Raw genomic sequence first — 12,395 nt, forward strand, 5'->3', positions numbered from 1 at the left:
TATTTTTGATAGCTCTAAATTATTAAGTATAACAAATAAATAATATATAATAAAATTATCTTTTAAAGTGATCTTATACATTTGTGTAAATTCAAATTTTAAAAATAAAAAAAAAGTCATTAAAAGAAATAATTTTTAACTTCTCAGATTTAGTCTTATGAGTAAGAAATTCACTTAGGGGTCGTTTGATTCGAGGAGTGGTATGTGGTTGAAATAAGGTATCGGATTAAGTTGGTATGGATTTGAGATATCATATTTAATATCTTGTGTTTGGTTGAGTGCTGGAATCATTATATACAATTTTTATAAAAAAATAAGTTATTAATTTATACTAATTAAAAATATTAATAAATTATTATAGTTATATATGTTTGCATTATTGATTTAATCTTTTCAAATATTAATATTTCATTACGTACGTAAATAGAGACAAAAAAAAATAAAAATGAATGCATCTCACACCTCAATCTCATACCAACCTCTCTATTTGGGTTTTAAAAACCCATATATACTTTGGGGGTTTAAAGTATTAATTTGATATTTTATTTTTTTTTCAACCAAACACCAGTTATTAGTTTATAATGGACAAATCCCGTAATTAATTTGAGATATCCATGAATCAAACGGCCACTTATAAGTTTTTACCTGAACAACTTGAATAAGTTGATTTCCACTTTGAGGTCACTGGGATTTTAAGTTCAGTCTAACCACCACCAATTTAGTTCGATGAATACCCGTTCATTTTGATCCGGATATTATTGAACTCAATACTTTATATTTGAATTTGAATTAATATGGTTTTTCTTATTTAATATAATTCAAGATATATTATATTTTCATCTCTTTTTAAACTTTTATCATACTTTATTAAAATTTATTTTTCAATTATATTATAATGTCACTAAACAAAAATTATAGTTTTCGTATGTATAAAGACTTTGTTAGTAATTAAATTTCTGCCACCGGATATTGGCCGGTGTGTAGTTCTTCGTTACGAACGTCTTATCTAAAAGTTTATTATTTGAATTTACAAGAGTATTATATTATATTTCATAGATGGACAAACAGACGCAGAACAGTTCGTGTCGAGGAAGGGATAGAAAAGAAAAGAAAAACGGAGGAGGTTTTTTAGGACTACAAAACATAACTATACGTCTATAACTTTAGCGTTAAATCGATCTCGTACGGCCTCAAACTCAAGTCCAAACACAAAATTCGTTTGCCACTATTTGACCTCATCAAAACCGGGACTGTCTTCGTCGAATCATCATCATCAGTTCTCTCAGTAACATCACTAAAATTTTCATAAGCACCACGGTGGCGCCTCATATGTCCACCAAGGGCTTGGCCTAGCGGAAACTCCATGCCGCAAATCGAGCACTCATGGGTCTTTGGCTTTACGGGCTCTTTCTCACCTGCTGCCAACATGGGTTTTTTGTGGCTCGTTCGGTGGCCACCAAGTGCTTGAAATGATGGGAACTTGCGGCTGCATGTTTTGCACTCGTATATACGGTCTGTTTTTGTAGCGCCTACGCGAGAGAGAAGCATTAAGCTCTTCGGCTCATCTGCTCTGTATCTTTTCACTGTCATTTGTTGTATGGTTTGGGGCTTCGTACAAATATGGTTTTGTTGTTTGACCCAAATGCTAGAGGTTTCGCGAGTTGGTACTTAGAAGTGAGGATAGTTAATAGTTTAGGTTCCTTATTTATAGGCAACAAGAGATCTGGAGTTACTAGTTACAAGTGCAACGTGACAAGAAGCTGCAATGTTGCTAATTACTTGTTTCCTTCGTGTGGGCATTACCGAGTATATTATGTGTAGTGTAAAATGAAAGTGGCTCACACGGTACTGTACATATTAATCTTATTTCTTTCCTTTATATATGTGCGCGTCAACATTGTGCGGTTAAAAATATATAAATTTCTTTAATTAACTAAATATAGCTTGTTATTATGACTATAAATTGGAGAAATACTATACAAAAAAAATAGTTACCTTTCCTTTGGAGAGATACTAAAAAAAAAAATTAGTTACATAAGATTAAAATGCTTTGATATGATTATTTCAAAAGAAAATGCTTGGTGCACATAATTATATACAAAATTTTGTACATAATTAATGACATGTGGTGGATTTTAATTGGGGTCTCCATATTCACATCAACAACCTCAATTAAAACCCCAACACACTAATTGACATCTCATTATGTACAAATTTTATGTACACACTTAGCAATACTCTATTTCAAAACCAAAATTATTGTAGTGTTTACGTTACCTTCAATATTTGAACAGAAACAATACAGCCCATCCCGGTACCCAAAAAAGAGCCTGTTTGTGCAACTTTAACGCGGTTGTTTTATAGAAATTTTGATTTAAATTAAAAATATAATAAAATAATATCCAAAGTAAATATATTATTTAACAAATTTATTTGTTTTAATAAATCAATATCATGAAAATTGAAATTATCATGAAATCGACAATCTATCTAGTTAGTTTATATTTTTAGTATCTTAATGATTCATAAGTTAATTAATTTAACATTATTCAAGATTTTGTAAATTTTGTTTATAAATTTTTAATCTATCAAATTGAGTCATAAATTTATATTCCCTCCGTCCCTCTCATTTGTTTACATTGGGGGAAAGGGACTCGGCACGCATTCTAACGCTCTCGTAAAATGTAATTTGATTAATTATTTTAAATTTTTTTCTTCTGTATAAAAATTTGATGTTTAAACTTTTATAAAAAAAATTCAAAAATAAATTATAAGATTATGTTTTATGTGCGTCTTAAAATGTGTGTCGAACAGTAAAAAAATTATAAAAATAAAGCAACGAAGGAAGTAATTCATTAGTCGAAACTCGAACCGACTCCAAGTCAAGAGGCATAGGGGCATAGTAGATGATATCACAGACAAACAGAAAATGAAGTCGATAGCGCGGACACGTAGTGTGACTATGTGACGCTACACAAAAGATGAAAAGAAGACGTCATTGAGTGGAAATTTAACTCTCAAGGGCTCGTTTTCTGGTCCTTGTTAACAAAACACGCGCACACTTCAAACACAAGTTATTGACGAATGTCACCTTCTATGATATTTCTTACAAATATAGCTTCCTGGTAATTTCTCTATTCATGCTTCACTTACGTTTTGGGTTTATATCTATTTACAAAATTCAGAGCTAAATCATATATGTAATTATTACACATCTGGGCCACTGGTGGTTTTTTTCTTCAAAATTTTTGACATCACAACATAGAATCACAGCTGATCGGTTACATAAAATTTTAAAATTTAGTCATGAGAGTCGCTTTAAATTAATAATTTTCAGAAAATCTTCGTGTTGTCATTGCTCTTTTACAACATGACAACGAATCAAAAACACAACAAGACATACACTCAAAAATAGGGGACAATCAACAATCCAAAAAGATGGGTACGATAACAAGATCACATCCAAAAGGATTTAGATCTCGATTTTATTGAAAACTATTATAATAGAAATTAAAGATATAGAAATGGAGGAAACGGGATGAGCGGCTATATGTTTAACTCGATTTTTGTTTCACAATCAGGTTGTAGTTGTCAGTTTGGAGGTTTATCCCGACTGTGTTCTTATGTTTTATGTTCAATAAAATCTTATTATTCGTCAAAAAAAAACTTACTAGTTGCGTATATAATGCAGATCACCGCTTCATTTGGTCTTGTTATTATCGACAGAACTAATTTTTTTTTTTTACTAAAAAAAGAAAAAAAAACAGATTGAAAATAGTTTGATATTGGGACATGTAAAACTACTCTATAAAACATCGATTTTGATATTGTTTTTTTTCCTGTAACAATTTCTCTCGCTTATTAGTATCAATTCTTAAGAAAAATATTTGAATTTTAATTTGTTTGTTATTATGGTGGTGTTGAGATGGCCATTATTTGGATAGGCTTTTAACCCGACTTCTGGGTTTAGAAGTCATAATTATATTAGTCGTATCGTTTATGTAAAAAATTTATAAATCAAATTTCGACTTATATGCGAGAATTTGAGAAATTGACAATCTTAACTTTTTTTTAGTGACTTATTTTTATTTTTGAAATTTGATTCTACAGAAATGTTGAAGGCCACTTTAAAAGATTGTCTATAATAATTTAAATTTAAATTTATAATTTTTATACCATAATTTTTATACCAAATTTGTTATAATTATCAAATATATTTTTTATATACATATACATAAATCAAATTAGTCGATTTAATAAATATAACACATAAACTTACTTGTAATATATAACTAATTTCTCATTTATAAATAATAAATATTTTTTAACATTAGGCGATTCCGTTCGTCATGCTGAGAACGTCTCTCGTCTTTTATCATCTTTTCGGCCATTGCCCATTTACAAAGCATGGAGCGGATGAAAAAAAGTACAGCTCCTTCTATTTATTACTGTTATAAAATTAGTGTGTAAAATATTTTAACAATTGGTATATTAAAATATATAAACAAGAATAAAATAAAACAGAGTGATGAACAAGAACAGAGTAAAACAGAACAATATATTTACTCTAGATGCAAATATGTTATAACCCTAATTACATTAAACTAATATGTAAAAACAAAATTATAAGTAAACATAAGTATTAAACATATATACACACATAATATATCATGCAAATTATGATGTAGTTTACAACAGAGAGACAGAACCTGTTTATTATGAAGTATGCTGCAGAAAGGATCTGATCCCAGTTTTGCAAACCGTGTCCTTAAAAGCAACTATGCCTCCCCACTGGTGCTTCAGGTAAAGATGGCAGTGGCTTTCCAGGATTGAGCGGATTAACGTTCTAAGAATCGTAAGCACTACAAATTCTTAGACACCAGCGAACTAAAAACTAAGAGAATTGTATGTGTTGTGACTATTGTTTGTGTTTTCTGTATGTATTCAAGATATGTCTAATATATGTGGCCATCAGATATATATACACTATGAAAAGAAACTTGATACCCTTTCATATTCCAACAGACACTACTATTCTTTTAACAGACACCACTATTCTAATAGTCACAACCATTCAAGTATATATTCACTTAAATTATAAGAATAATACTACTATTATTCTAACAATCCCCTGAATATAGACTTGACAATTACACCTAAAGTTAGATGCCTCGTGATAAGTAGTCAAAGACTTTGAACTTACCCTAGTTACTAGTTATTTAGATTTACGGGCCAATCAGTGAGCATGTTTGCCTTGAACAGTCAGCCATCTCGTAAATCTCAACAATAAATAGTACACACCTTCCTTTAAACTTAGTCTTTGTTCTCATGTGTGTGTTCGTTTTGGCCTTGAACACCGCCTGTTTCCTGAGTGTTTTTCTGAAAATCCAGCCTTTCAGAGATTTGCATAGAAGCGGCCACTCTTCACACTCAAATAGGTGATCAACTATGTTCTTGTATCCTTAGATACTCCATTTGACTTTATCAAACTATAGTGATCATTAAGAGATTGTCTTTGTGATCTATTAATCAACAAAGTACAACTTACCCTAAAAATTATATGCACTGTGACATCATAGAATGGGTTATAGTTCTTGCAGTGCATGCTGAGTTAGTTACAGTTTTGTTTTCCCATTGAACCTAGATATTGAACATTCATTCAACTAGGTTGGGTTGCCACCATGTAAACTCATTTGATAGGCTTTAAACTCATTCTTCTCGATGTCAGTTCAACTTGCTCCCTACTTAATGATTTAGTCAGCGGATCCGCGATATTCTCTTTAGACTTTACCCAATCAATAGAAATTATTCCACTAGAAAGCAAGTCTCTAACTGTATTGTGTCTTCGACGTATATGTCTGGACTTACCATTATACATTGTATTTCCTGTTAAATCAATTGTTGTTTGACTATCACAATGTATACTAACTGGAGGTACTGGCTTCTCCCAGTCGAGAATATCTTCTAAAAAATCTCGAAGCCATTCAGCTTCTTCACCAGCTTTATCTAAAGCAATGAGTTCAGATTCCATTGTGGATTTTGCATTACATGTTTGCTTTCGAGATTTTCAAGATACTGCACCACCTGCTAAAGTTAATACATATCCACTTGTAGACTTTGTATTCTTTGAACCTGATATCCAGTTAGCATCAATATAACCTTCTAATACTGCTGGATATTTTCTATAGTGCAATCCAAAGTCTTTAGTATGCATTAAATACCCTAGTAATCTTATAATTGCTTTCCAATGTTCTCTACTAGGATTATGTGTATATCGACTAAGCCTACTTACAGCATTAGCAATGTCAGACCTAGTACAGTTCATCACATACATGATGCTTCCCATGATACGAGAGTATTCAAGTTGTGACACACTTTCACCTTTATTCTTTTTAAGATGATTTGTCACTTCAAGTGGTGTACGCATTGGTTTAATATTATATTTCTTGAACTTTTCAAGAATTTTCTCAATGTAATGTGATTGCGACAATATTAAACCATCTGATGATTGAATAACTTTTATTCCTAATATAACATCCATAACTCCCATATCCTTAAATTCAAAGTTACTCTTTATCATCTTCTTAGTAGATTCAATCATTTCATCACTACCAAGAATCAACATATCATCTACGTATACACTCACTATGACAAAACCATTAGGAGTATTCTTGAAGTATATATATTTATCACACTCATTTATTTTAAAACTATTTGACAATATCACTTTGTCAAATTTCTTGTGCCACTCCTTTGGAGCTTGTTTCAGCCCATATAAAGTTTTTACTAATCGGCACACTTTCCTTTTATTTCCCGGAGTCGCAAAACTTTCGGGTTGTTCCATATATATTTCTTCTTCCAATTCACCATTTAAGAATGCTGTTTTTACATCCATTTAATGTATTTTCAATCCTTTGAGAGCAGCTATTGCCAATAGAACACGCAAAGAAGTCATTCTTAAAACAGGTGAATAAGTATCAAAATAATCCAACCCTTTCTTTTGTTTGTAACCTTTTGCCACAAGTCTTGCTTTGTATTTGTCAATCGAGCCATCTAATTTTAAGTTTTTTCTTGAGAATCCATTTATAACCAAGAGGTTTATTTCCCGGAGGTAAATCTACTACCTCCCATGTGTGGTTATGCAGAATGGATTCAATTTCACTATTTACAGCTTCTTTCCAATAAGCTGATTCTAGACATGACATAGTTTCTTGAAATGTTCTAGGTTCATTTTCAATTATATATGTCATGAACTCAGGTCCAAAAGAAGTTGATTTTCTTGCTCTTTTATTTCTTCTTGACACACTATCTGTTGTTTCATCATTTTCGTCACATATTAATTTATGTGATCTTTTCTGACCAATTAATTGATCATCATCATGATTATCCTCCTCAGAAATTGCATATGAGAACATGATTCATTTCCATCACTGTTATCTAGTGTTTTGCTTGGTATCACACCTTCAATGTTCTTTTTATAAGGAAATATACCTTCAAAAAATACAGCATCTCTTGATTCCATTATGATGTTGACTTGTATATCATATATAAACACATAATATATCATGCAAATTATGATGTAGTTTACAACAGAGAGACAGAACCTGTTTATTATGAAGTATGCTGCAGAAAGAATCCGATCCCAATTTTGCAAACCGTGTCCTTAAAAGCAACTATGCCTCCCCACCGGTGCTTCAGGTAAAGATGGCAGTGGCTTTACAGGATTGAGCGGATTAACGTTCTAAGAATCGTAAGCACTACAAATTCTTAGACACCAGCGAACTAAAAACTAAGAGAATTGTATGTATTGTGACTATTGTTTGTGTTTTCTGTATGTATTCAAGATATGTCTAATATTTGTGGCCATCAGATATATATACACTATGAAAAGAAACTTGATACCCTTTCATATTCCAACAGACACTACTATTCTTTTAACAGACACCACTATTCTAATAGTCACAACCATTCAAGTATATATTCACTTAAATTATAAGAATAATACTACTATTATTCTACTCCCTCTGTCCCATTTTAACTGATGTTTGACTTTTTAACACGTATATTGAAGTGTAAAAAAACAATATCTACACTCAATAAAAAATTTCAATTCTTATATCAAATAAAAGTTTAGACTTTAAACTTTTATTTGATATAAATTTTATAAAAAATAATCGTGTTTAGGTGTAATTTTTTTAACATCTTAAAATACGTGTAAAAAAGTCAAAAACAGTTAAAATGGGACGGAGGGAGTAACAATTACAGATTCACAGTGACTAATGTAATAATCGCAATTTGACTCATGTAAGAAGCACGAAAAAGCTAGTATGACTAGTATGATATTAATTTTTTAGATTTCTATATCACAGTGATATCTTAGAATTCAAATATTAGATCTCTTGATTAAAACTATAGAAAATGTAATTCTCCGGTTAATTGTGATCGATTAGGAAACCATACAACTCATTTATTAATTAAAAAAGCTGCGGAATTTCAGTCTAGTCATTTGGAGTGGTCCATGTTCCTCTTTTTATTTGTATTCTCTTTGATGAATGAACACCTTTTTTTATCAAAATTAAATTTATTTGGCTAGATATAATTAATTAGCTCTGTACATATACGTGCGTGTCTGCGCGCTGAAGTTTGCTCGATAATACATTTCAAATATTCATTAAAAAGAATAAGTGACAAGTCTACAAACCTTTTCGCATGTAAATGTACCTTTGAATCTGCCACTCAATTCAATTATATACGAGACTTTATCAAGCCATTGATTTCATTGCACCTCGTATAAGCACATTGTTCAGACATGAACAACCACAGAGACCAACATCTAATTTCGAGATGTATATTTGAACATGGTGATAATTAGACACTACTAGAAAAGTGGGCATTTCCGACCAAAGTGGTCGGAAAAAAAGCGGGTATTTCCGACCGAATTACCGACCAAACGAGATCTTTCGTAAAAAATGGGTACTCATGTATGCAGAAGGAATTATTGCTTTATACAAGGAAACTCAATCAAGTCACAGGTATAAATATATCTCGCACTGGCTTGCCCGTAAATTCTCTTATAAAAATTGATAAGCTGGAAGCTTGCTCAATTAATTAGAATGATTAAATCAAATTTACAAGTATATTTTTGGCTACAGCAAAAGTGTGCATCAGAACAAATGAAAGAATCAGTTCCCTATCTGAGAAGAAAGATAACAAGGAAGAAAATACAAATGAATGATTATCTCAAAGATATCGAGCGGACCCAAAAAATTCATAGCATCTACCACCCCAACTTTAAAAAATTACGATCATCTGTCATAAGATTTAGATCCAAACCCCAAACCCTTTTGCAACTATTACTCCTCTTGATAATGGGCACCAACTTCACAACCTCTTGAGCATCATCACTTATTGTAGTACTAGTAGAATTAGCCTCCATCTCTGCACGGTGGCGCCGCATGTGTCCCCCAAGAGCTTGACCAAAAGCAAACTCAGCTCCGCATATGGAGCACTCGTGTGTCTTGGGCTTCTCCGGTACTTGTTGTAGAAGATCTCCTGCCATTAATTTAGGCTTCTTGTGACTGGCCCGATGACCGCCTAACGCTTGGAACGATGGGAACTGCCGGTTACATGTCTTGCATTCGTAAACACGGCCGGCTGAAATTAGATCAGACTGGGATTTGCCGAATTGTGAAAGAAGCATGAGACAGTTGGCCATTGTTTGTTCATCTTCTCTACTCCTCTTCATTGTCATCTTAATGTAAAATATGATTCAAGGTTTAATGTGTTTAATGGGTTTGGTGTACAATTCTCTGTGTTGAATGGATTGCGCAAAGTTGTAAGCTGTATTTGAGTTTGTAAGCTGTATTTGAGTGAGTCCTATTGTTGCGGTAGTTGGTGTATATTTATAAGGTTCTGTGCAGGTTCTTACGTATGTGATTAGCGTATACTAGTACTACTATATTCTTCTGTTGGTTAGTTTTTGAGTGAGTCGGCGCTTTCGTCTTATGTTGATTAATGAGTAGCTAGGATTCATAATTAAAAAAGAGACGAGGCGGTTTATTAGTTAACTACTTTGCATATTATAGCAGTCAGCAAAGGCAACATTAATATACCGGTCAACTCAATTCACAAGGAAGAATCCTTCAGATACTTTGACTTTTCTAGAACGCTTTCGTTTGGATTAGACAAGTAAGCATTTGACCTGCTCACTAAACAATCACTGATGCAAGTTCGAGCGATTAGTATGTTATATTTATGCGCAGTCTAGTTTTAAGAAATCAAAGTCCAGCATGATCCAGCGAAAATACGGATGTGCACACGAAGAAAAGAAGAAAATGCGAAGTCAAATAAAGTAGATACATAATTTGGAGCATTCGTGATCAAATAAAGTGGCGGATTAAGAAAGTTTCGAGATCAAGATTTATGAATAAGAAATAAACATAAGAGGGATATACGAAAGCAAGTAGGAAGCATGACGATTAACAAAGCAGTTTCACAATATATTAAGTAAAATTAACTTGGTAGTTAAAACAAAATGCAATATATTAAGTAAAATTAACTTGGTAGTTAAAACAAAATGTAAGCGGCATGCAGGGACCGAGTGGATTATGTATTAGGTACACCAAGACAGATGCCGACTTTCTTCTGTTCCTTTGGTGCTCAACTGCGTACTCATTGTACTACTTCGTAACTTTAAACTACCAAAGTATTGATTGTAGTTGGTACTTAGTTGAACAAGTGCTCCTTTTTCCTAAAGTAGGTCAGATAATTTATATCTTTTAGTAATGGTCGACATTTCATACACGCGGACATGTATATGCTGATCGAATTTGAATTCCGGACTTCTTGTTATATTTCTGGTTGATTATGCAAAGCAAGTCGGAAAGTAAACTTCTTCTTAGCATATGTACACGATCTTTATATGTGTTGTACCACTTGATTATGCAAAGTAAGTCGGAAAGGAAACTTCTTCTTAACATATACACGATCTTTATATGTGTTGTACCACTGTATCACCTTCAACTTGTTGGTCATCACCAAATCATATATGCATCAACAAATTAAGTAATGTGGAATGTGTGTTAAGTCTTAATTGTTGATACTTAATTGCCTGCGGATCAAAATATGGAAAACATTTTGAAATATGAGAAACATTTTCTGTCCCTCATAATCTAGTCCTTGATTATTTAAATCTCTTATCATATATATTTTTTAACATGTAATGAATTTTTAGAATAAGGTCAAACCATCTAGCTAGCTACTCATTGTAAATAAATATATTATTTTGTAGAGATAGGAGAAAAGTTTTGAAAAAGAATATGTGAGTGCAAATTGTTATGATGAAATTGAGAAGAAAATGAAGGAATGGAGCATCCTTCTTAAATTGAAGGAAGGTGTGATCTCGATCTAGCATTGGGTGTAAGGAATTGAATGTAGGAATGAATGAAATTTATAAGAATTTGCCCATGACATGATGTAAATTTCATTGCATTCCTTTCATATTCATTAGACAAAAAAGATATTAATTTTAAGAGAATGATTAAAAGTTTCTTAAAGCAATTCTATACTGTATTTCTTGAAATTATTGTTTTGAACATCATATATAAACTAATCTTCTGTCCGTTACACTCTCCTGTTATATACATGTATGCACACCATGAATGCAGTATAGCAAACCAGAAACCAGGCAAGAATCATAAAACAAATGAAAGAATATCATTTCCTATCCAAAAATGAACATTAAAAAATACAAAACAAGATGATGATCTAAGTCATACTATCTACCATCCCAACTTCAAATAATTATCATATGGCATCAAATTCAGATCCAAACCCCAAACTCTTTTGCAACTATTGCTCTTCTTCAAAATGGGCGCCACCTTCCCAACCTTATGATCATCATCACTACTAGTGACTGTACTAGAATTAGCCTCCATGGCTACACGGTGCCGCCTCATGTGTCCCCCAAGGGCTTGACCTAAAGCAAACTCAGCTCCACATATTGAGCACTCATGTGTCTTTGGCTTCTCCGGTACTTGTTGTAGAAGATCTCCCGCCATTAATTTAGGCTTCTTGTGACTGGCCCGATGACCGCCTAACGCTTGGAACGATGGGAACTGTCGGTTACATGTCTTGCATTCGTAAACACGGCCGGCTGAAATTAGGTCAGACTGGGATTTGCCGAACTGTGAAAGAAGCATGAGACAGTTAGCCATTGTTTGTTCATCTTCTCTACTCCTCTTCATTGTCATCTTAATGTAGAATATGATTCTAGGTTTAATGTGTTTAATGGGTTTGGTGCACAATTCTCTGTGTTGAATGAACTGCGAAACGTTTTGTAAGGTGTAATATTTGAGTGAGTCCAGTTATGTTGTGTTGGCGTTTATTTATAAGGC

At 32.5% G+C, this 12,395-nt stretch overlaps 2 protein-coding genes across 2 annotated transcripts; both read right to left on the reverse strand.

Annotated features, from left to right (window-relative positions):
- Nucleotides 1-1,002: 1,002 nt before the first annotated feature.
- Nucleotides 1,003-9,881, reverse strand: LOC108222358 (uncharacterized). The gene is made up of 4 exons (XM_064094041.1): nt 9,280-9,881; nt 6,133-6,630; nt 5,869-6,006; nt 1,003-1,667 (listed from the first exon to the last, which is right to left on the reverse strand). Exons 1-4 carry the CDS (start codon nt 9,749-9,751, stop codon nt 1,156-1,158), a joined length of 1,620 nt encoding a protein of 539 aa, XP_063950111.1. The 5' UTR covers nt 9,752-9,881; the 3' UTR covers nt 1,003-1,155.
- A 1,815-nt stretch (nt 9,882-11,696) lies between these two features.
- LOC108222381 (zinc finger protein ZAT12) lies at nt 11,697-12,381 on the reverse strand. The gene has a single exon (XM_017396298.2). It carries the CDS (start codon nt 12,249-12,251, stop codon nt 11,781-11,783), a length of 471 nt encoding a protein of 156 aa, XP_017251787.1. The 5' UTR covers nt 12,252-12,381; the 3' UTR covers nt 11,697-11,780.
- Nucleotides 12,382-12,395: the final 14 nt, after the last annotated feature.

Source organism: Daucus carota, chromosome 5 (assembly GCF_001625215.2).
Source record: "Daucus carota subsp. sativus chromosome 5, DH1 v3.0, whole genome shotgun sequence".
In the NCBI taxonomy this organism is placed as follows: Eukaryota; Viridiplantae; Streptophyta; class Magnoliopsida; order Apiales; family Apiaceae; genus Daucus; species Daucus carota.